General features: G+C 33.6%; 13 protein-coding genes across 13 annotated transcripts, besides 3 other annotated features; 2 read left to right on the forward strand and 11 right to left on the reverse strand.

Annotated features, from left to right (window-relative positions):
- Window positions 1-3,012: part of a mobile genetic element that runs on past the window's edge.
- TVAGG3_0317730 (uncharacterized protein) lies at window positions 817-1,140 on the forward strand (the record flags this gene model as incomplete). The annotated part of the gene is made up of 1 exon (XM_051230093.1): window positions 817-1,140. The coding sequence occupies one exon, from the start codon at window positions 817-819 to the stop codon at window positions 1,138-1,140; it is 324 nt and encodes a 107-aa protein (XP_051099823.1).
- TVAGG3_0317740 (serine threonine-protein phosphatase family) lies at window positions 1,145-1,387 on the reverse strand (the record flags this gene model as incomplete). The annotated part of the gene is made up of 1 exon (XM_051230094.1): window positions 1,145-1,387. One exon carries the CDS (start codon window positions 1,385-1,387, stop codon window positions 1,145-1,147), a length of 243 nt encoding a protein of 80 aa, XP_051099824.1.
- Window positions 1,406-1,768, reverse strand: TVAGG3_0317750 (uncharacterized protein; the record flags this gene model as incomplete). Its single annotated transcript, XM_051230095.1, has 1 exon — window positions 1,406-1,768. The coding sequence occupies one exon, from the start codon at window positions 1,766-1,768 to the stop codon at window positions 1,406-1,408; it is 363 nt and encodes a 120-aa protein (XP_051099825.1).
- Window positions 2,915-3,012: a terminal%2Cinverted (terminal inverted repeat of Maverick-3 transposon ID:TVAGG3_0317540).
- Window positions 3,013-3,544: 532 nt separating this feature from the next.
- Window positions 3,545-5,925, reverse strand: TVAGG3_0317760 (uncharacterized protein; the record flags this gene model as incomplete). Its single annotated transcript, XM_001289015.2, has 1 exon — window positions 3,730-5,922. The coding sequence occupies one exon, from the start codon at window positions 5,920-5,922 to the stop codon at window positions 3,730-3,732; it is 2,193 nt and encodes a 730-aa protein (XP_001289016.2).
- Window positions 5,926-6,555: 630 nt separating this feature from the next.
- TVAGG3_0317770 (uncharacterized protein) lies at window positions 6,556-7,983 on the reverse strand (the record flags this gene model as incomplete). The annotated part of the gene is made up of 1 exon (XM_001314687.2): window positions 6,850-7,983. The coding sequence occupies one exon, from the start codon at window positions 7,981-7,983 to the stop codon at window positions 6,850-6,852; it is 1,134 nt and encodes a 377-aa protein (XP_001314721.1).
- Window positions 7,984-8,512: 529 nt separating this feature from the next.
- TVAGG3_0317780 (uncharacterized protein) lies at window positions 8,513-10,030 on the reverse strand (the record flags this gene model as incomplete). The annotated part of the gene is made up of 1 exon (XM_001314688.1): window positions 8,513-10,030. One exon carries the CDS (start codon window positions 10,028-10,030, stop codon window positions 8,513-8,515), a length of 1,518 nt encoding a protein of 505 aa, XP_001314722.1.
- Window positions 10,031-11,956: 1,926 nt separating this feature from the next.
- Window positions 11,957-12,262: a mobile genetic element.
- Window positions 12,263-12,369: 107 nt separating this feature from the next.
- TVAGG3_0317800 (uncharacterized protein) lies at window positions 12,370-13,178 on the reverse strand (the record flags this gene model as incomplete). Its single annotated transcript, XM_001314689.1, has 1 exon — window positions 12,575-13,132. The coding sequence occupies one exon, from the start codon at window positions 13,130-13,132 to the stop codon at window positions 12,575-12,577; it is 558 nt and encodes a 185-aa protein (XP_001314723.1).
- Window positions 13,179-13,587: 409 nt separating this feature from the next.
- Window positions 13,588-17,318, reverse strand: TVAGG3_0317810 (cilia- and flagella-associated protein 57 family; the record flags this gene model as incomplete). Its single annotated transcript, XM_001314690.1, has 1 exon — window positions 13,599-17,243. The coding sequence occupies one exon, from the start codon at window positions 17,241-17,243 to the stop codon at window positions 13,599-13,601; it is 3,645 nt and encodes a 1,214-aa protein (XP_001314724.1).
- A 288-nt stretch (window positions 17,319-17,606) lies between these two features.
- TVAGG3_0317820 (GTPase protein) lies at window positions 17,607-18,468 on the reverse strand (the record flags this gene model as incomplete). The annotated part of the gene is made up of 1 exon (XM_001314691.2): window positions 17,729-18,457. The coding sequence occupies one exon, from the start codon at window positions 18,455-18,457 to the stop codon at window positions 17,729-17,731; it is 729 nt and encodes a 242-aa protein (XP_001314725.1).
- A 511-nt stretch (window positions 18,469-18,979) lies between these two features.
- Window positions 18,980-19,439, reverse strand: TVAGG3_0317830 (positive regulation of ATP-dependent microtubule motor activity, plus-end-directed; the record flags this gene model as incomplete). Its single annotated transcript, XM_001314692.2, has 1 exon — window positions 19,116-19,433. The coding sequence occupies one exon, from the start codon at window positions 19,431-19,433 to the stop codon at window positions 19,116-19,118; it is 318 nt and encodes a 105-aa protein (XP_001314726.1).
- Window positions 19,440-19,846: 407 nt separating this feature from the next.
- Window positions 19,847-20,853, reverse strand: TVAGG3_0317840 (Golgi APPARATUS membrane protein TVP23 family; the record flags this gene model as incomplete). Its single annotated transcript, XM_001314693.2, has 1 exon — window positions 20,104-20,769. One exon carries the CDS (start codon window positions 20,767-20,769, stop codon window positions 20,104-20,106), a length of 666 nt encoding a protein of 221 aa, XP_001314727.1.
- A 156-nt stretch (window positions 20,854-21,009) lies between these two features.
- Window positions 21,010-21,752, reverse strand: TVAGG3_0317850 (SANT/myb-like telomere repeat binding factor-like DNA-binding domain-containing protein; the record flags this gene model as incomplete). The annotated part of the gene is made up of 1 exon (XM_001314694.1): window positions 21,244-21,747. One exon carries the CDS (start codon window positions 21,745-21,747, stop codon window positions 21,244-21,246), a length of 504 nt encoding a protein of 167 aa, XP_001314728.1.
- A 10-nt stretch (window positions 21,753-21,762) lies between these two features.
- On the forward strand, window positions 21,763-23,389 carry TVAGG3_0317860 (uncharacterized protein; the record flags this gene model as incomplete). The annotated part of the gene is made up of 1 exon (XM_001314695.1): window positions 21,770-23,386. One exon carries the CDS (start codon window positions 21,770-21,772, stop codon window positions 23,384-23,386), a length of 1,617 nt encoding a protein of 538 aa, XP_001314729.1.
- Window positions 23,390-23,687: the final 298 nt, after the last annotated feature.

A 23,687-nucleotide genomic window follows, 5' to 3' on the forward strand; every position in this document is an offset into this window, starting at 1 on the left:
TTTGTTGTCAATATCTGCTTTCAAAAGAAGTTCATCTATAGGTTTCTCGTTTAAAGTTCTTTTTGTTGGATTTATACAAACAGTATGGTTCTTACTGTCTTGAAACAGAAACTCGTCTGTCATTGGGTTTATCGTCAGTTTTAAGTTTCCTTCTTTCAATGACTCAGATATCTTAGAATAGTTTGAAAAGTTTGTTGTGTTCTTATTTAGAGCTTGCAAAATGAGTTGTCGGTTGTGTTGTATTTCTCTCATAGACGCTGTTTCTTTCGACATTTTTATTCTAGATAAAATATGCTTTCAATAGAAAAAGAAAATTCAAGAGTTGCTACAACTAAACCATTAGATGAACTTTTTACTAATGTCGGTCAAAAGTTTGAGACAGAGACCGTAAAGCATGAAGGCTATCGTTTTGACTACCCATTAAGATGGTTAAGAGACCCATCTGTCACAAAAGCTATTGGCTTTCGTAGAATGAAGTTTGTGTCTGTAGAAGATAAAAGTTTTCCATTTATTGTAAGGTTTCATATAGATTATATATCTGAAGGGAAACGAAAAATGTGGGAAGAAATTGAGCTAATACAAGTTGACCTTTCATCTTCTCTACAGACTGCGTTAAAAAATATAGAAGATAAAATAAATTCATGTTATGCAAAATATGCTGATGAATATGCAAATACCGAGAGCACACTTTATGTGAGAATTGTATATGACAAACAAAATTCACAAGTGTCATTTCAAATCTACGAAGACAATCCAAAGAAAGACGAACAAATATATACAGAATTCACTGCAATGTCATGGTATTATTTGCAAAGAATGTTAAATCAGAAAGTCGAACTTCCTTTAGCAAATATTTACAGTCGATATGCAAGAGATGAACCATATTTATTTAAAGATGTTTTCGACCCAGCTGCTATTATTGTTCATGCTTCATTTTCTGGCGCCCAAAACTCTTTCTTATGCTTGGCAAATGACTTTTACGAAAAACCTACAAAGTTATACGAACCACCAAGTGGAAGTATTTCAGACTTTCAAGTATGGTTTACTACAGATGGAAGAAAAAGAATAATTCCATTATACCATGCGTTTTACTTAGAACTTAGTTTCATATACAACTACTATCGAACGGTAAAAATATAATTTTTTAATACGGTTGAGGTGTTGGATTTGGTTGCCAACTAGACTGTGGTGCAGGTTCAGGCTGTTGTATAACAGGAGCTTGTTCTTCTGGTTCAGGGTCTTTAGGTATAATACCAACAAACTGACCTACTCTTTTACCAATATTTTTGACTCCGTTCCAAATTCCTCTTCCTACGGTTTTTATTCCATTCCATATACCTCTTCCAACATTTCGAAAGAAGTTTCCTATCTTACTGAAGAAACCCATTTTACTATATGTAAAAATCTAATGTCCGCCTAGTCTCTTACGTTTCCTGTTGAGTTCCATAGCGTTCTTTAACTGGAGCTCATACATTCTGTTTCTCCTCTGGTAGAAAACATATTCTGGGTCAACTCCTGTGTTCGCGTCATCTGCATAAAGTTGTTTATATCCCACTTCAGGGTTTGTATAAAACTCTTTCCATCTCATATTTGCATACCATGGTGGCAAACCTAACGCAGCGTCATTTGACATGGCAGTTTGCATTTGTACATCTGTTGGCACTTGACCATAGTTTGCCATTGCAGTTTGTATTCTAACTTCATTTGGAATATTCTCTGGGTTTGGTTGTCCAGGTTGCTGTGCATTCGCTAAGTTCTGTGCGTCCATTTAATATTAGATAAAAATATCTCTTACGAGTACATATGCTGAACATTTGCAGGCATTGGTTCATCTCCATATTCTCTGTACTTTTCTGCCACGTCAAATAAATAAATGACACAATGGAAAAAACCTAAAACAAGTAGTCCTATTTCAAACCACATTTACTTACTAATAAAATTTCTTTGTTATGACACTTTCTCCAGTTTATAGGACCTCTCTCATATTCTATCTTGTCATATCTAAACTCATAGTCATGTATGTCCTCTAACCATTTCATGACACTTTCCAAACCACTTTTATCGGATGTAAAGTAAAAGCATGGATGGTTATGTAAAACGTCTAAAGTTTCTAAAGAGTCTCTCAAAGTCCAGTCTACTTGGTATTGAAAATCCCATGTGTTATAGAACGGCGGGTCCACTATAAAGAAAACATTTTCCTTGTCTTTATATTTTTCATACAACTCTGTCCAATGACATCTCACAAACTCTATACCCTCAATATATTTTTCTATGTCCTCTTTGAAAACATTTGTATAGTTAAGATATAAAACTTTTGACATAAGTGTTTCAATGTCATGAACTCTTATAGCACCACTATATAATAGTCTAGCAGATATACTATCCCAGTCTATATATTCTGCTTTTTTCAAAACCTCTCTCACAATATTTTTCTTATCTAATGGTATACGTTCCATCTTACCTATAGGTATCTTTTCTTTTAACTCTTTCAATATATTGTTTGTGTCTGGTATATGTTTGAGACGGTCCATATAGTTGTCGAAGTCATTGCATATAATCTTTGAGTCTGGGAATATTGTATGGCACAAATGGGATATATAGAAACTTCCACCGAACAAATCTACAAATGTTAGACCATTCGGTAGTTTCTTAAGTTCTCTCAATAGAATATCTTTACATCTACTCTTATTTCCAAAGAAGGGTAACGGTGGTTTTGTAAAATTCATTTATATATAATAATAAAAATGTTTTTTCCTGAAAAGTGACAGAAAAGTGACAAAGCATGAAAACATATATAATTTGTGAAAAGTGAAACATTATATAATGTTTTCGACCAAGAAGACTAACAATTTTCCGAATAAAAACTTCATTTATACTAAACATCTTCAGGGCGTAACGCGCCTGGAAGCCCTCCGAATAAAAACTTCATTTATACTAAACATCTTCAGGGCTAGAAGGGGCGCAGCCCCTGGAAGCCCCACTACCTTTTTTTTTTTTTTTTTTTTTTTTTTTACAATATACAGATATATTTATATATAAAATTTTTTCCAGAAAAACTTGCACTCAAAACTTTATAACATAAAAAACATCAACTTATAATACCGATCACACCGATTTAAATTTATTTATTTATCCATCTGTAAAACTGACAATTAATTCAGAATTTTTGATATAGAATCAAACCATAAAAAACTTTTACTAATTTCTATTATGGGAATCACGATTTCTATTATAGGAATCACAATAATTATTAATTTAGCAATTGAGAAATCTGCTTTAGATAGAATAATTAAAGTTTAATCAACGATACAAAATAAACAGAAACATTTCAGCGTGAAACGGCAAGTTTCAATACAAAATTTCAATAATTTTTCATAATTTTGAAGAATGTAAGACATCCATGAGTTATAATATTCCCAAACTTTCTAAATATCACAATCTTAGATCAAGATTTTGAAATTATGTTGCATTTGGAACAGCAGCATTAACAGTTTGGTTTCGAGATACCAAATTAAAAAAAATTCTTCATCCTATATATATGATTGTTTTATATTTTTACTCAGTTTAACATATTTAATAATTTTGAATTTTAAAAAATGTCGAAGATTCATAATTTATTATTTCTGCTTTAAATTTTAGTTAAAATTAGGTGTATCTTGTTTGTCTTCTTATAGGCTATTTTTAATGGCGGATAATAGTGCCTGCAGTCTTGAATGGTTTAAAGAATTCTCACAAATCAAAGTTTGATTCTAAAATATCAATTTCTTTGCATAATGATGGATATTTTTCAGAGAATGTTTGATCTTTGCACTTTTCTGAATATTCAATGAAGTTAACCATGTTTGGTTCGAATGAATATGATTCTTTGTTTTGTTCTTTTTGTAGATACATACCACATCCAATGCAATATGGTGGTTCTTCTTGGTTTGTTTCAGACTCTTGTCTTTCAACTGGTAAAACTCTTGGCAAAACACGAGGTCTCTTTGGAACAGTTTGTTTAGAATTGTGAAGTTCGGCTGCGTGTGCTTTAGGCGGGAAAAATAGCCACCAAAAGTTTTCTTCTGCATCAGAATCTTTAACAGGTTTATTTAGCTTTTCAGTTGATGGAATTTCATCTTGAAGATAAACTGGGCTGCCTTTGCCTGGACCAAATAATTCACACAATTTAGGGAATAATTTGCAGAAATCATCACCATTAACATCATAAATATCAGCATGACGAATACGTGGATAGTGAGCGGATACATCATCTGGATCAAATTCCTTCCATAAACTGTTTTCTTCTGGTAAACGAACACCGGTATCAACAAGTTGAAGAGGTTTCTTTTCTTGACCATTAAGAACATCTAATCCTGGACGGCGCTTACCTGCGGCATGGACTTTAGTAGGAATGAAATAGCCTAATGACATGCATAGATAAGTATGTTCTTTATAGAAAGTTGGGTCTTTGCACTTATCTCCAAGTGTACTGAAACTGTTAGATTTAGAATTGTGAAGTTCGTCTGCGTGTGCTTTAGGTGGGAAAAATAGCGACCAAAAGTTTTCTTCTGGTGAATGAACATCTATATCAGATTCTTTATGGGATTTCTTCATGGATTTGGAATCATCTTCAAATTTGGCTTTATCCGGACCAAAAATGCCTAATGAATTGCATTGTTGAACATGTTGTAGATAGAATGTTAAGTTTTTGCAATTTTTTGCATAAGAAGACAAATCATTAGTTCTTAAACTAGGACGTGATAACTTTGGAATAGTTGCTCTGGCATTTTGTTCTTTTTGTGATATAATGCCACACCATGGACAAATTGTTCCATCTGAATTTGGAGTTGAATGTTCACTGTTGGTATCTGAAATGAATTTCATACGTTGATGCTTTTCAGAATGTTTTCCTGTTTGTGAATGATCACCTGTATCTAAAGATTTATAAAGTTTCGAATCTTTTGGACGACCAGGGGAATAGAAGGCTGATCCTTGTCCAAGCAAACCAGCACAATCCGATGCATTGGTGCACGTTTGTTGACTTGGGTAATCAACTGGCTCTTCTGTTTTTTCTGTTTGTTCTTCAAGTAAAAGTTGATCTTTTGATGGTGCAGTGTCTTTTTGAGTTGTCTGTTCAATGTTGGTATATGGGGGTTGTAATGTTTGTTTGCTTGTTTGTGATTCTTCCTGACTTTTAACAAAATAGGAATTAGCTTGATCTTTTGGTGATGTAAAGCCGCACCATGGACATATTTCTTTATCTAAGACTTCGTTTGTTTGTGATTCTTCCTGACTGTTAACAAAATATGAATAAGAATCTTTGTAACGACGTGAAGGTGCTGCAGATGTTTTTGTTTTTGGAGTGAAGTATTTCCACAAATCAAAGTTTGATTCTAAAGTATCAATTTCTTTGCATAAAGATGGATATTTTTCAGAGAATCTTTGATCTTGGCACTTTTCCAGATAATCAGCAAGGTTAACCATGTTTGGTGTGAATGAAGCTAATGGTTTAACTTCTTCTTTTTGTAGATACATACCACATCCAATGCAATATGGTGACTCTTCTTGGTTTATTTCAGATTCTTGTTTTTCAACTGGTAAAACTCTTAAAACAGAACGAGGTTGAGGACGTTTACCTGCGATAGAGGGTCTGTTTTTGGTATTAGTAAAAACTGTTCTTTGTTGAAGACGATCATCATACGCCATTGTGTCTTTGGGAGAGAAGTGTCTGAAGAGAGGCTTGTCTGTGCGTAACTTAAAGCCAGTATTAATAAGTTTAAGTGGTTTCAAATTTTCGACGGAAATTTTATTTTCTGAATTTATCTCCGTTGTGGCTTGATTTTGCTTGGGAGTGGATGAAATCGGATTTGCTTGAGAATCCATGCTACGCGGGGTAAAAATATCATCAACAATAGCTTGATTTAAACAAAGAAAGAAAAACATGAAAAAAAATTGTCAAAACCGAAATCATTTTCAATTGATAACTAATTAACAAATTACAATATACAGATATATTTATATATAAATTTTTTTCCAGAAAAACTTTCACTCAAAATTGAGATAAGAACTTTTGCGGTTTGTATCAAAATCTTTATTTTGTGAAGTTTATAACATAAAAGAGTTTGTAATTGATGTATTATAGAGATAATGTTGATTTAAATTTATTTATCATTCTGCAATCCTGACATTACATTTCAAATTCTTTGTAAAAATCAAACCATAAAACCCGCCTTTGGTTTCTATCATACCGACCACGATTTTATTCAAATTTTAACAATAATTTTTAATTTAGCAAGTGAAAAAATAGCTTTAGATAGCAAAATTAAAGCCCAGTCAACGATACAAATTAAACAGAAAGTTTACAGTGTGAAACTGCAAATTCCAGTCCCTAATTTCAATAATTTTTCATAATTTTGAAGAATGTACGACATTGTAGAGTTTTACTTTTCTTAGACTTTATAAATATCATAATTTTAGATCAAGATCTTGAAATTTTGTTGCATTTTGAACAGCAGATTTTTGTTTCTTTTCGAGATACCAAATTAAAAAGGTTTCTTCCTTTTGTATGATTATTTTTTTTATTTTTACTCAGATTGTTGCATTTAATATTTAAAACGATTCATTATTCATTTCCGCATTATTTTTTAGTCGAATTCATGTGTATCACCTTCATTCAAACTTATATCTGTTGGTGGCAATTCTTCTTGTCTGTTTATTAAAGTTCTCGCTTGTGAAAAGTCAGCCAATATTTTTTGGCGCTCACTGGCGTCTTCAATACTTTTGTCTAGATCAAAATCATTAGACAGATACTCTGATTTTTCAACAGGTAAATTTTTTGGAACAGCACAAGGCCTCTTTGGAATAGTTTGTTTAGAATTGTGAAGTTTCGTCTGCATGTGCTTTAGGTGGGTTAAATAGCCACCAAAAGTTTTCTTCTGCATCAGAATCTTTAACAGGTTTCTTTAGGTTTTCGTTCGATGAATATGCTGCTTGATCAATTTCAAAGGAGCGTGGGCTGACGGGACCTTGTCCTAATATTTGTAAACACTCTAAATTTTCAGGATAAGGAAGACCTAGGCACATTGTTATATCTTCACCGAAGTTCTGCATTTCTTGGTTGCTTTCTGTTTGTTCTTGAGATTCAGAGTCTAAGGAATTAGCTTGTTCTTTTGATGTGACCATGGGACACCACGGACAAAAGATTTCTCCTGAGTTTGGAGTAGATTTAGAATTGTGAAGTTCGTCTGCGTGTGCTTTAGGTGGGTTAAATAGCCACCAAAAGTTTTCTTCTGCATCAGAATCTATAACATGTTTATCTTTGTCTTGTTTATATTGGACTGGTTCGCCGAGTTTGTTCATTAATTGTATATCTTGGTCTTGCTTAAACTGGGCACAACCAATGCAATATCTAGACATTTTATTTTTAACCTGATACTGATGTTTTTCATTTGGTAAAGCTCTTGGGAAAACACGAGGTATCTTTGGAATAACAGGTCTCGAATTCTTGATATTATCAGTGTATTCTTCATGTAATTGAACACCTGTATCTGCAAGCTTAAGAGGTTTCAATCTTTTTTCTGCCGATGGTAATTCTTTTTGACTATTAACATCAATAGCATATTTTGAACTAGGAAAACCATCTGCAGAAGTAGGAATTTGACTAAAGACTCCCCACAAATCATTTTTGACATGGCGAGGCGCTTTTAAAGTGACACTTTGTCCAAAATGCGTTTCGTATAAATAGTGAGTAATATTGCATTTAGAAGGATCTTTCTTGCACTCTTCTGGTAGATCAACATTTTCCACACTTTCCTTATATCCTGTTTGTGCTTTAGATTTAACTTGGCCACACCATTGACAAGATGGATCATCTGAGTTTGGACTGGATTTAGAATTGTGAAGATCGTCTGCGGATGTAAATTCTTGCTGATTATTGTTGAAAAACCATTTCCTAAAGGGTAAAGCAGTTCCTGAAACCTTAGTTGGATTGAAAACACTCCACATATCAAAGTTTGTTTCTAAGCTATTAACTTCTTTGCATAATGATGGATATTGTTCTGAGAATGATTGATCTTTGCACTTTTCGCTATATTCACCAAGATATGGATGTTTTGGTCTTCCCTGGCCAAACAATGCATATTCTTCTTCACCTCTTTTTGAGAATGGAGTTGAATGTTCACTTTTGGTGTCAGAAGTTGACTTAGAATTGTGAAGTTCATCAGCATAAGCTGCTGTTGGGGCAAAACATTTGAAAATATCATCTAAAAATATCGTTTTGTTGCAGAGCAAGGAAATTACATTATTTAGAATTAATCTGTTCCTTAAGAAATTTCTTCATATTCTTGATGAAAATCCTCTTCTTCGTCTGTGTGAGAAGGTGGATCTTGCATCGATGAAGGAATAATACCTCTTTGTGTATTTTGTGAAGAAAATCTTCATGAAGATATGATTCAACAAATTATTTTCTAAAAATAAACATTATTCATAAAACATTTCCGCTTTATTTATGAGTAAAAAAATGGTACATCCAGTTTCACTGTTTGGAATTGTGAAGTTCGTCTGCGTGTGCTTTAGGTGGATTAAATAGCCACCAAAAGTTTTCTTCTGCATCAGAATCTTTATCACGTTGATTTATGTTTTCGATTGATGACGATTCATCTTGTTCATAAACTGGGCTGCCTTTGCCTGGACCAAAAAGTTTCTTAATACACTCAATAGGAGTTAAACCATCGCATACACCATTTTCTATAGCGTGGTTGAGCATCTCTGGGTTACTTACATCAACTTTAATATCGCGACCACCAGTGGCGCCCATAGCAGGAGGATGAAATTCACACCAATAATTGTTTTCTTCTGGTAAGCGAACACCTGTATCAGAAACTTCAAGAGGTTGTAATCTTTCTTCTGTATTAGCATGTAATTTTACACCCATCACTGGACGCCTATCAGGTGAAACAGGATCTGGAGCGAATCTACCATATAAATCGTTTTTGCTTGTGGATTCACCTGTTTCATATGACTTTTGATTAATTTGAGAAATATCTCCAAATGGATGAAGGACACCATCAGCTATAGTTTTGAAAGGCGCGAAGAAACCCCAGCCGTTTTTTGCAGGTAAGCGAATCCCAGTATCAACAAGTTTAAGAGGTTGCAATCTTTTTTCTGTTGATGACAGTTCTTCTTTTCCATTCCAAAACCATTTCCGGATTGGAACATAAGCTAAAACATCAGTTGCGTGAAAAGGGCCCCAAAGGTCCTTTGAGTTGGAATGAACTCCTGTATTACGAGGAATATTAATTTTAGTGGATGGATTGACTGGCGAAGTTTTACCCTTGGGGAATTTTCCCCAAAGTTCAGATGAACCTGGTCTATTGACTTCATTGCATAAATAAGGATATTGTTCGGAGAATAATTGATCGTTGCACTTTTCTACATATTCAGCGATATTGACCATGTTTGATTGAAACTGAGATGTTTCAACAGGTGGAGCTCTTGTGATAACACGAGGTCTCACGGGATGAGGAAGTTTTCCTGGAAATGAGGATTTGCTTTTGGAGTTACCAAAGATTCCTTGATGAGGACCATAGGACATTACATCCCTTTGAAAGAAGGTATCCCAATAAGAATTTTCTGTAGATAATTGAACGCCAGTATCAACAAGTTTCAAATGATCCGTTTGTTTTTGAGAATATTGTCTAACGGGCCCACGAGGCTTAATCGGAACTCTTGGTCCTGTGGCTGTTGAAGGTTTACTATTGGTAGAAGAAATGAATCTTGAATTTTTGTGAACTTCGTCGGCGTGAACTGGTGTTGGACCGAAGATATCTACAAACCATTCCCAAGCACCATTTTCTGCAGGTAACATAACACCTGTATCGCCAAGTTTAAGGGGCTTCCTAATCTCCAAAGGATTTGAATTTTCATAAATGACTGCTGGTTTTGGCTGAATTTGCTTGAAATCGGCTGTAATTGGATGTTTTTGCAAATGAGTCTGAGGGGGTGAAGGAATTTCTCTAATTAATGGGCTTTTTAAACAAAGGAAGGAAAACATAATAAAAATTTTTTTGTAAAGTTTGTCAAAACCGAAATTAGTTTAAATTAATAACCAGCTGAAAAGTACTATACCAATATAACTATCATATGTTCTATCCGAAACTTTTTGCTTCTCAAAATTGAGATCAGAACTTTTGCGGTTTATATCAAAACAATTTTTTTGAGAACTTTATACAAAAAACGTTTCTAATTAAAACATCAAGTAAATATTATGTTCATTAAAACCAACCACTCCATCTAAGGGTTTCGTTTTGCGAAAAAAACGTACAATACGCAATTTCGCTAAAAAAACATTTAGCTAGCAATTTCGACCTTTGACTCCACTCAAGACGTCACTTTTTTAATTTTGCGGTATCATATTTTTGGAAAATCTTTATGAATATTATATAAAAAGTCTCTTTAATATCTATATTTCATATTTTTATCGATTTTTAAAGTTTTTGCGAAAAGTATTCAATTATTTTTGCTATTTGGTCGGGTAAATGTCAGATTTGCGACATTTTCTGATATGATATTCAGATTCTACGTTGATAATAATGCTTATAGAACCCTCTTGCTATTGTGTCAAAATTGCGAAACCGATAGCAAAAATATCTCGCAATATCAAAATTGAGATATTGAGTGAATTATGCATTATAGAGATTAAAAATCTGATTTGTGAAAACATCTCATCAGTTTCTAGCTAATTCAAAAATCTTTACTATCTTATTTGATTAAAATGAAAAGGGAATAGTTTCATTATGCTTTAAATGACAGCCTTATAATATAATCATAGTTTTCGCTCAATATGCAGCATTTTTTTTTCGAAATCTATGGTCAATGTCCTAAATACTGATTGCTTTGCATTCATATCTCTTACATTTTCTATACCCACATCACTATTCATTGCTATTCCTATCTTTTTCATTTTTGTTTGTTTCTCATAATTTCTCAAAAAACACGATAACTTGATATTTGTAAATATCATACTTTATAGCGTAAATAAGAACTTGACCTATTAAGAAAAGCAGTAATGAAAAGAAAATCTGAAATTCATAAAAATTACAAGTTTCTGATGACAATTAGCTTAATTAAACCAGGTACAAGATTATATAATTGTATTTTCTATCCAATTATCCATATAATATCTTATCCAGAAAAAATAACTTGATCAATACCAAATGATTTTTTAACTAGTAAATAAAGTATTTTCTTTACACACACATTGTATATCATAGTTTTTTTTTTGGTTTCGCAAAACATCCAAAAACAAATATGCTATAAAAGTGACAATTTTAGCAAAACGAAACCCTTACTCCATCTGTAAATCTGCATTTGATCAATTGATTTTTGACAAAATCAGATCATTAGCACTTTTTCAAAATTTAAAACATCAAAAAAGAAATAATGCCTTTAAATGTATTATAATAAAATATTCTTTTTTTGCTAAAAAAAAGAGTTCGTAACAAATTTGCCCAGTGTCACTTTTCCAAAAAGTGACGCCTGGGTTTACATGTCAAAATGTTTACGTGATAGAAAATTGAGAACTTTACAATGGCATGAGGTATTGGATGAATCATAACAGCTCTGGATAAATAGATTCGACCTAGAGAGACAGTGAGAGGCCAGGGCCATATAGATAGACTATTTGCATCCCGGCCTCTCATTATCTCTTTGAAGTCTCCAAACTTTGGGTTAATGTCAAGACATTAACCCAAAGTTTGGAGACTTTAGCTAATGGATTGGAGGTTATGAAGCAGTGATTCTATATCAGTGCTTCGTAGCCTCCAATCCATATTATAAAAGGGTGAAAAGCTGTCTGCATAAGATAAGATGCAGACAGCTATTCACCAACTCAGAGAGATAGTGAGAGGCCAGGGTTCATATAGATAGACTATTTGAATCCCGGCCTCTCATTATCTCTTTAATAGTCTATTAAATTTGTTCAGGAGCCCTGGGGTTCCCTTTCGTAGTGATTGGGAGTCTCGGAGCTCCTGAGGCGAAGAATGGCTCCGCTGATTATGCAATCAGCAGAGGCCAAGGGAAAAGGCCTCTGCTGATGGAATCTCAGGAGCCCTGGGGCTCCCTTTCGTAGTGATTGGGAGCCTCGGGGCTCCTGAGGCGAAGAATGGCTCCGCTGATTATGCAATCAGCAGAGGCCAAAGGAAAAGGCCTCTGCTGATGGAATCTCAGGAGCTCTGGGGCTCCCTTTCGTAGTGATTGGGAGCCTCGGGGCTCCTGAGGCGAAGAACAGCCCATGGCACAACCCAAAAAAATTAATTTTGTAAACTGTCGAATTTTTTTTGAAAAAAGTGCCCCTGGGCAAATTTGTCGGGGTCTCAAAAAAAAAAATGGAATCGCATATCCAGAAAGATTTACATGCATGTTGCCAATGCGGCGCCATAAATCCCAATACACAATTGGCAATTTATTTTTTTCATATTGTTTTGAAGTCCGTAAAATCTCTCAACTATTTATCAAATTTTCTAAATGCTAAAATACTATAATTTGGAATACAAAAATATCGTTTTAGTACAGAACAATGATTTTAAAATGTTTTGAATTATTCTGTTCCTTTAGTAATTTCTTCTTCTTGATGAATATCCTCTTCTTCATCTGTGTGAGAAGGTGGATCTTGCATCGATGAAGGAATTATACCTCTTTCTAACTTAATCTGGTTTGAGTAAGCAATGTGTATTTTGTGAAGAAAATCTTCATGTGTGTTCTTTAACTCGTTTCTTCGATCTAACTCTTTCTGATATAATTCAACTAATTTCGTGTATTTGTCAAGAATGGTTTCGCTCTGGAAGCTTTCTTGCTCTTCATTAATGTTTTCATCTTCAAAATATTGTTCTTCAACTTTTATTTCAACGTTTTGAGTTTGTGTTTTTGTTTTAGTTTGGTCTTTTGTTTGAATTTTAGATTCAAGTTTCTTGTTTCTTGTTGTTTCACGCTTAGAAGTTTTATCAATTGGCTTTTCCTCTTCTTTCTTTGTTGTTCGACGTAACTCAGTTGTTGAATAAATACGTGGGTTGTAATTAAGTGGATAATCTCGCATAACAACTTTCTTCTTTGGTGCATTTGGAACTGCTGCTTTAACTGCTTTATTGTGTGATGCCATATTAAAAAGATTTCTTCCCCTCATATTATTTTTTTATATTTTTACTCAAATTGTCACATTTTATATTCTAAACGTCTACTTCATACATCAGGGAAATTCATAAGGTGATATATAAAGCTATTAAGTGGTTTTCAACAATTCATTATTCATTCTTATACTTTATTATTGAATTTTCAAATTAATTTCGAAATATCATTCAAATGACAATTTGACATTATTTACTTATCAAATTTGAAGATGTCTTTTAAAATAAGTATGATGAAAAAAAGTATTATTGATCTTGCAAATAATATTTCCTAAATTTGTCGAATTATATCTTTATAAGCAGATATCCTTTCATCATTCTCCAGCGGTGTTTAAAAAGTTTTCACATCGATGGAAAAACCAAAACAGCAATAGAATTAAACAAACTTTTATTCAAAAAAATAAATAAAATAAACAATAATAAAAAAAAAATAAATCACAATTACTTTGAGTGCAAATACTTACCACGACCATCAGCAACAGAAATGCCTGTCATTGTCTTTCCGGAAGTATTCTTCTTAACCCAATCACTTGTTACTCTGCTCTGTTGTTGCATTGCAGAATGAGCCAATCTTTGTCTTTTAATTGATTGTTCTCTCGCTGTTGCTTGAACTCTCTTCAAATTCGACTGAAGCATATCAACGTCAGCAAGGACCAAATCCAATCTCTTCCTTAAGCTTCTGTTTTCTTTCTGTATTGCGTTCAAATCCGACAACAACTGTGAATTTTCTGCAGATTTCGCTTCGAAATGTTTCATTGTTGTCGTTTTTTGTTGATTTACAGATTTCTGAAGTAACATAACTGATTCTTGGAGATGCTTTCTTTGTCTCGTGTTCTCATTGATTGTATCATTTGCATCTTTAATGTTCTCTTCCAAGTCATGGACAGCAACGTATTTATCATGTAATTCCTTCAAAACACTTGTTCTTTCATCAATTGTTGATCTCGAAACTCCTTCTCTTAAATCAGCTGTAAATATCTGAATAACTCTTCTCTTTTTAGCTAAAGCTGTTTGTGCTTCAGCCAATTTTGTCTTTAACACATCGATTTGATGCTGTTTATCTTGCATCTTTCTGTGTTTAGCCTGCGATGATCTCATGTTTGTTCTAATTTCTTCATTTGTTCCATCCAATTCCGCTCTGTGTCTGACAATTTCATCTTTTGTTGGTTGTAATTCTGCAGACATTTCTTCAATTCTTCTGTTCATAAGGCCTTTGAATTTGGTCAACTCGTTGTTGGATGTTTCAAGTCTTTCTATGTTATTTTCTTGTCTCTGTAATGTTTCTTCTCTATCATGTAATTCACTTGTTTTACATTCCAAAGTATGTTGTTGTGCTTTGATTTCTTTTTCTTCTTTGGCGCGTTCATCCTTTAAAGTGTTTAATCTCTCATTATCATTGCTAATTATCTGTATTTGTTTGTCGATTTCTGTTGCCAATTCTTCGACTTTTGCGTTCAGTTCTTTCTCCAAATTATGTAATTCAATTGCTTTGTTGTGGAATTCCAGGTCAATCATCATTCTGTCCTGATCGAATTCTACTTCCAAAGCAATCATTCTGTCACTCATGTCGTCATCTTCTTTCTGTATTGTTTTATTTGTTTCATCCAAATCATTTTGTAACTGGCTTTGTTTTGAGTAAATTTTGTTTCCAAGCTCTTCAAGACTCGATTTATACTGTTGTTGTAACAAATAAATTCTTTCTTCGTAAGAGCACTTCAAGTCTTCGACTTCTTTCTGAAGGCCATCGCATTTGGAACGTTCTAAACTCAACTTCTGTTCGTATAAGTTTGTAAGAACTTTGGCTTCATTCATATGAGCGGCTTCCATGTTTTGGTAAATGAGAGCGGCCTTGATCGTTGAATCGTTCATTGCGGCCATGAGTCCTTCTATCTGTTGATTGAGTTTTTCCTTCTTTTCGCGATGTTGGCGTTGTAATTCGTCTAAATTCTTTTGGTGGGCACGTAAACTCTCGATTGTTTTCTGTTCGTAGTCATTCTGTTGTGACTGGATATCTCTCTTTAGTTTCTCAATTCCGTGTTGCAATTCATCGTATCTTGATTGAGGAACAAGGAAGAATTGCTGGCATGGAATATCGCATCTCAATATAGGAATACGACTTTGAGTAACAGTTTGGTTAGCAGAGAGAATGTTGAAGACACAAATGGAGGAATCAGTGGCAGATGTAAAGAGAACTTTGCTGTCGAGGGAGGAACAAAGTCTTGTGACCTCTCCACAATGTGATTTGAAGGTCTGTCCACTAAGGAAAGGTATAGTTCTGACAGGTTTGTTATCTTCTGTGGCAGAACCATCCGAAAACTCAAGCTGAGGAATGTTTTCGAATTCGCTTTGGTGGCTTGATGGGACAATGAATGGGAATGGAACAACGGTGATGCCACCAAGGATATCTCCTAAAATAATGCAAGTGTTACTTGCGAAAAGTACAGCTGTGAAACCAATTTCTGCTTCACTTATTCTCATATGTCTTCTTTGAGAGAACAAATGGTGGATTACGTTTGTTTTTGCAGCAGCAATTACAGTTCCTCTGTGGCTAATAACGGAAGAAACAAAGTTTGCCTTTGGAATATCAAGCGACCACTCAGGGAGTTGAGTAACAGCGCTCCAAACAACAATTTTTCCATCGCTTCCGGAGCTAACAAGCTTTTTATCGTCTGGGGAGAAGCCAAGGCTGTTGATAAGACCCGTGTGAGCACGGAGAGTGGCAACAATTTCTTGTGTATATGGGTTAATGAAAGTAATAATATGAGATGCTGCAACTAAGAAGTGGCCACCATTGGAAAACTGTATGGAAAGACAGTTGAAAAGCGGCCATTCAGCTCTCTGTATCAAATCATCAACTGTTACGGTCATAAGATATAATTTATCACTTGAAGCAACGGCAATAAGGTCTCCACTAGGGTGGAATGCAACATCCTTGAGGTCTTCAGGGAATTCGTGATATAAAACGCTTGCTTGCTTCGAATAATCCCAAACGATAACTGTTCTATCAATTTGGCCGCAACTTACAAGCATTGGTTTGTATGCACATGAGCTAATAGCAACGACTGGACCTTTATGAGATACAATATTCGGATTAATAATTGCATTATCAGGGTTTGATTCGAATTCTCTCATATTCACAAGCAACAACTGTCTGTGATCGACATCAATAACCATTTGATGCGCACTTTGAGAGAAAGATGTCCATACAATTGGATGTTTCATGCCATATGTAACAATTGGACCTTGTTGGAATGATCTGGCGAGATCTTTAGGTACAGAAATGTGTTGGAATAGTATTAATTTGTAGTTTTCTGTTGCTGCAACAAGTCCATGGTTGAAAGTTGCAAAATAAATAATTGGAGATTCTTCTGTTATTGTCATTGTATGGCTAAATGTGAAATCTTGGTAGAAAATAAGATCTCTGCCTGATGTTGCAATGCAAACATTTCTTTCATTGAGTGAATATACAAAACCAGTGAATTTACTGTAGTTTGGACAGTCAATTTTAGTAGCTGTCTTACTGGCACTTCCTACGTAATATAAATCTGTTGCTGTATGGAAGATAACCGATGAATCACTTTGATCTGGGTTAAAACTCGCGCTAATGAAAGGAGCTGGTATGCTGACGTTCTTTATCTCCTGCTTTGTAGTTAAATCGTATATGATGAGAGAGTGGGTACGCGGATAACTTACGCCAAATAAAAGTAATTTTTGTTTCATATGGAACGTTGCAAAGAAAATACGAACTGATTTTGGTTGTGGAAGTGATGCGTATAATGTTTGTTTCTGTAAATAGTAAATATTTATAACAGGTTCGACATCTTTTCTTAATGCAGCGAGAGCGAGGTATGTTGAATCATGAGAGACCGCAAAAGCTGTGAGTTCTTCATTGCGTGGCTCATTTGATGTTATTCTATTTCCGAATAATATCATTCTTTCGCCTGTATCGATTGATTGCTGAATAATTTGATTGCCAGCAGGCAAAACAATCGAAGCATCATTTACATAATGCGGTCCTGTTCCCGCAATGCCAGTCATACCAAGCGTACTAAACGGCTCAAGCGTGTTCAGCGCTGTTGATGACATTCGATTTTGAAAAAAACGTCCAAAAATTCATGAAATAAGTTTCTTCTAATTGTAGTGTAGATAAACTTACATTTGACTATACAATAAGAAAATTTACAAGAATTCAATTCAACTGCACTAATTTTGAAATAATTTTTCTAAATTTTCAGATATTAGTATTGACATATCACAATCTAATACCCATTCAAGCAAATTAAAAGATATTAAGATATACTGGAGCTTAATTTAAACAATAATATGAAAATGGATTCTTAATCTGTAGACTAAATGAACATTCAATATTGAATTACCGCAACCTTAAAACAATAAATGAAAGACGCAAGGTCATCACTGTTCGACTGTTCAACGATTCTTTTTCCTAAATATTTATTTACTTTATTTTATTTTCATTTTACTATGAGCACACTATAGTTATAGTGATAATCGTGTGATAGTTTAGATAATTTCGCGGTATTTACAAATAATATATAAAACAAATATAAATTTTAGCAGCATTTCTTCTTTGGCTTTTCTTCTGGTGGTGGAGCCAGATTCACTGGTTTTGGCTGCTCAGTTACTACTTTTTGCTTAGGCGCCTGCTGTCTTAACTGTTGAATTGAAATTGCAGCAACGAAAATAGATCTTTTAGCTAATTCTGTTGTCATTTTAGATTCCTTTGAGGATGTTTCGAAATATTCACATCTGTTATCGGTGCAAAATCTGGAAATATCTTTATCATCAACTACCTTTGTGAGATCTGATTTACAGCCAACAAGGAAGATTGCATGAACATTTGAAGTATTTTCGTGAACAACTGATAGCCAGCGAGAAGCATTATCAAATGATTTTTGACTTGTTAAATCAAAACATAAGAAAACAACGTTTGCACCTCTAAAGTAAAGCCTATTAACAGAGGTGAATTGTTCCTGACCTGCCATATCCCATAAAGCCATTTTTACACGATTACCATTAATAAGACATTCCGCAGAAGTGAAAGAAGCACCAATTGTAGATTTATATTCAGCAGAAAACTCATCGTGTGCAATTCTGTTGAGTAAGCATGATTTACCAACACCTGAGTCACCAACAATGATAAATTTCGAACTTAAATTTTGCTCGGAGAAAGAGCTTAAATCGTCTTCAGATAGCTTGGACTTAACATTGTAAAATTCTCCTATTTGAGGCAAGTTTTCTATTGAAAATAAGACTTTTGTTTCAGAAGTATCTCCACGCATGTAAAATTTTTATTCACAAATTTTTTATTACAACAAAATTTTAAACGTAAACTATGAACCTACAAAATCAGTTTTTAATTTGTTATATGACATGTCATATGATGTGAAAATAAGTAACCAGTCGACTTGCTAAACATTTGAGGGTGATTTATAAATTAACCAGTCAAATCTATGAGTAATTTGTGATTTACTAAAGTTGGATATGTGGGCCTATTTTTGATAGCATATTGCTGTTCCAAAAGCATCATCTAATAAAGCAGCAAGCTAATAGAGTTCGATTATCGCAACTTTTTTTCATAGGAGCTTTTTCTATCCTTATCATTTGCATAGACAGCATTATCCTGACAATCCTGAAATCCATGTGTTTCCTAACTATTACTTCCATCCCAATTTTAAAGATATCACAAAGACAATATGTTCCAATAATATATATAATTATGTGCAACTCAAGATGCTCATTGATAAAGCATATTACAGAAATTTATAAAAAAGTATCAATAAGAATTTAGGATATTGGAGAAGATTGAATATTCTATTTAGCTATAAACTAGCTATGCTGGAAATTCTTTTAACTTTTTATTTGCAAAAATGTAATTAATGATTTTTTTATATAAATAAACCAAAAAGTATTTTATGAATATTAAATAAACTTCTCATTTTACTGAGCTTGGAACAAGAGGAAACCTAATTGATCTATGTAAAGATATACAAAGTTGCCGGCAATATGTTTAAGATTTGAGGCGAAATGATGGCCAACAATAACATTCCATGTTGGACCAAATTGCTTATCCATAGTTTTCTTTAAATATTCTGCCATTTCTCTCTGTGTGTTGAATTTTTGTGCGCACATTTGACATTCAGCTTTAATACGGTTTGTTACTTCTTCACTGCAATCTGTTTTGACAACATTGACCATTGCGCGATCTTCGGCTGTTGGGCCGGTCTGTGCGTTTGTTGCTGCTGGTTGAGTTGACATTTATTTATAACGGATATTCATGTCACTTTTATTTCTAAACAAAAAAATTTTTGCTCGTTTTTGAAGTCACATAAATAGTTTCTGATATATTTCACAGTAGAGCATAAGCTAGTATATCTTTAATGGTTTATATTCTACAAAATCATAGACAAATTATCAATATGAATGAATAATTCCTGCACATTTGAAAAATATTCACTTAGCTTCCAACTCTCGGGATGATATTCTGCTATTATAATAGCATCTAATTAAAGTTATACATTCCATTATAATGAAATTGTTTTGTATAGATAATCACAATAATATTCTTTGTAATCATTCTTTCATGTGATTATTATCAATATTTTGAGGGAAATATAGATCCTAAATGTATTGTTTCGAGCTTATGCTCTTAATATTATTATTTATTCCGAGAATTTTATTATAGCTTTTTAAAATATGGTTGTCTAGTGTTTCTACTGACACATTAATAGAAACTTAATTGTAATGCAAAACATATTATATAATTATAGCTCTATTAGCCTTCATCAAGTACTTTCATTGCTTATGGTCCACCTCAAAAGATCAATGAGACGAAAATCACATAAACTATTAAAGAGGAATGTGAAATAACAATATTTTTTTGGAAAGAAAATAATACATTTTTATTAACATACATGATAGTTGAAACTTATTCTGTCTTAACAGGTTTAAGCTCTATATCTTCATCCTTTGGTATTTCATCAATGTTATCGTCTATATCTGGAATATTACTTTGTGCATCAGGATTTTCTGGATCTGGAGCAGTAATAGCATCTGTTGGTCCAACATCGAAGAATTTTGATGCAATTTCATTTTCTGAGGCTTGTTTTGCATATAAATGTGCTTGTGCAAAGAAATAAAAATTGAGGAGTTCGAAAAATAATATAATGAGGCAAGAAGCAAGGACTACAAACCTCATGAAAATAACGTAGATGATTGATGAACAAACCCAATAAACTATTGATATGAAAAATCCTAACCAGAATAAGTTTGATTGTGAAGTACTTGGAATAAATGGAGGTGGTCGAACGTAATATTCAACATAATCGCCGTTTTCGTTAGGTTTCATAAAATTCCATTTTAGACCGACGAGATGTAGCCCGCTAATGTTTTTAGTTGAAAAGAATTGCAATACTTCTAGCATCATAAGTATTGCAAAAACAATTCCAGTATTATGCACTAAAAATGGTAATGGAATAAACGTTAAGAAAATTATAAGCTTAATCCCTAAATATATTGCAACATGGTTGACTAATAATCGATTCTTCTCTGTTATTGCAACCATTTTGTCTGGAGAATCATCTTGTGTCTGCATGAATTAAAAATTTTTGGATTGGTCAAATTTTATTTTACGTGACAAAAAAGTCGGTCCGATGAATAACCGAAAACTAGGAAATTTAACTTTACATATATTGCTTAGTAGATTTTCTTTATTATTTAAAAATTTGCTCTGACAATTTTGATCAACGGGTATGGATAAAAAAATTCACCGTAACTGCATAAATGTATCATGATTCTTGTCACTCATTGATTAATGAAAGAAAAAACTTGGCTTCAAGAATGATTCAACCAAAATTTTTATTCAATCAAACAATAAGGGTAGAATTGCCCATTGTTCATTTAAATATGCAAGAGATTCAGATATAGCAATAGTTAGACTGATAGTTATTGAACATTACTCGAAGGAATTAAACAATAATGAATCAATTAAGCGTATTAGCTTTTAATAATATTACAAACAATATATAAATTAAAAATAGCAACAGCATGGATACATTCTGTACGCATTTTATTGCTTTGGATTCGGAATTGCATTAGGATGCGAATTTGTTGGTACAACTAATGTAGCGACTGGCTTATTTGGTTCTTGTGGCGGATTTACAGTTTTTGGATGCGCTTTTTTATCTTCAGTAATATATTTTTGATATTGTGGTTTTGTTTTCATATTTTTCCATTTATCACCAACGTCACTAGACTTTCTTTCATTTTTCATGAATATGTCCTTATGCAATTCATATACAAGAGTCCAATGTCCAATTCCATATTTTTTAACACCATCTTCTATTGCATCAACTTCCTCTTGAGTCCATGGTATTGCCTGACGTTTTTCTGGTCGCTTTTCTGGTTTCTTTTCCATTAATGGGTTGGTTCTATTGAATGTCTGATATTCTGTTGGTTTTTGTTGAGTAATTTGTTTACTTTCCGCCATAGCAATAAGTACTTCGCTATATGATGCTTTTTTCACTGGTACGTTATCTATAAATTCTTTGAAGTTCATAACACGCGTTTTCATAATTTTTTTTTCTAAATTTATTATGATCGAAAAACATGGTTTAGATAAGTCCCCAGAACGTTCGAAATCTCAAGAAAGACTGAATGTAACTCCTCCTGAAGCAGAAGGAGAGCAGCCAGCTGAGCAACCTCCGAAACCAGCAAAAGAAGAAAAACAAAAAGCAAATCCAGAAAAAGAAGTTCAAGATCCATTCACACAATCATGGGTTGCATATTACAAGACATCGTGGTTTGTGTTAATTGCATTTTTAGTCTTTATTTTATCGAATAGAAAATTTCAGACTGCAAACACTTCATTGATTGATACAACAAGAGAAGCTGTCGATTGCAACAATATCAGATTACTTTCCATATCTACAAATGATAATAAAATATTCGTAAATCTCGAAATTGAAGAATTTATTGAATATCCTCGAATCATCGCTCCATCTTTAATTCATATAAATATCGAAACTCCTATTTCGACTGCGACATACACCAATAAACAATTTTGGGATTTGAACGAGTCTTATCCAAATATTTCATTTTGTATCCTTCAAACGGTAAGTGGTATTGCAAAAGCTAGCGTATACTGCCAGAAGCATCTACTTGGAGAAAGCGAAGTCAATATACCAACAGTTAAAGTATTTCCAATGGGTTGGAGCAGAATTGTTTCAAATTCTCAGTTTCCTGCTGTTTTAAGCGACTTTTGTGTAGATGAGAACGAAGATATCATATTCTTGTCCCCGCCAGCCATGGAATTACGTCCAATTCAGGTTGGAGCTTCAGATTTCATTTCAATCCAAACAAATCATACATCATTACCCGCATTTCTCTCAGAAAACAAGAACTACGAACTTGTTGACGAGCCAGTCGTATTCGCTGCATCGTCAACATCCGAAAAATGGATGTTATTATTCGATTATCTCCTTCCCGTTTGGTACAACGCGTTCACGGGTATTGAAGATCAGCCTGTTAAGATCAGGACTCTCAGATTCAATAACGAAACAAAGGAAACGTTTGCAAGAATTGCAGGAGATAAATTATTAATCAATAAACCACAATGTTACAGGCTCGGAAGGTTCCTAAACAACCAGGGTTCGCATGCTTATAACCAACCGTACTTTGATATCGATGATATGGACGGAATGATCGCTAAATACGAACAAGTTATGAGATATCCAGGTGGAGTGTTCCGTTCTTTCAGAGATCGCTACTCCCATTCGGAATTTAAGAAGAAGAGGATCATCCTTGACAAGCATTTCATGAACCAATTCAATAGTACGATTTCGGAATTATATCCTGATGCAGAAATCATTCCTTTGGTGCTTGACCAGCCTATGTATAAGATCGCTGATGAGATTCATAGCGCAAATATCTTCATGGCCAGTCATTTAACAACAGTTTGCCTCGGAATCTTTTTATCTGAACGGGCAACACTGATTGAGGCCAGACCTATGGATGCAGAGTGTTATACATTTGGTGGAGATATAGTTAAACATACAGGAGTTAACTATATTCCTATTGGAATCAAAGAACTTTGCGCATGCAATAATTTGAAGGAATATTTCTCACTTCCTTACTTGTATCAGCAGTTAACAAAGCAGATGATTAAGGACGCAATAGATAACGGCTTTGAATACGCTGATAGATTTCAATAAAATTTTTGTTTAGAGTTGTGTTTGATACATCATTACTTTTTGCTTATGTAAAATTGAAATACTTAATAGTTTTAAAGAAATAAATCCAATAACCCTTTTGGGTGCACTTTCCGGGTTCTCTCAAATTTTTTTGACACGCTTAAATTTTTTTGGTGGAGAATTGGAAATTCTTTTGCATTCAAAATTTGCAGGCCCTTTTTTGCACTTTTAAGGTTCTTTTAGAAAAAGAAAAAAGTAACTAAAAATTGAATATGGCGACGTTTTTATTCCTAGTAAAACAAAATAAAACAAAATTGAGTAA

The sequence above is a fragment of the Trichomonas vaginalis genome, chromosome V, assembly GCF_026262505.1.
Source record: "Trichomonas vaginalis G3 chromosome V, whole genome shotgun sequence".
Lineage (NCBI taxonomy): Eukaryota > Parabasalia > Trichomonadida > Trichomonadidae > Trichomonas > Trichomonas vaginalis.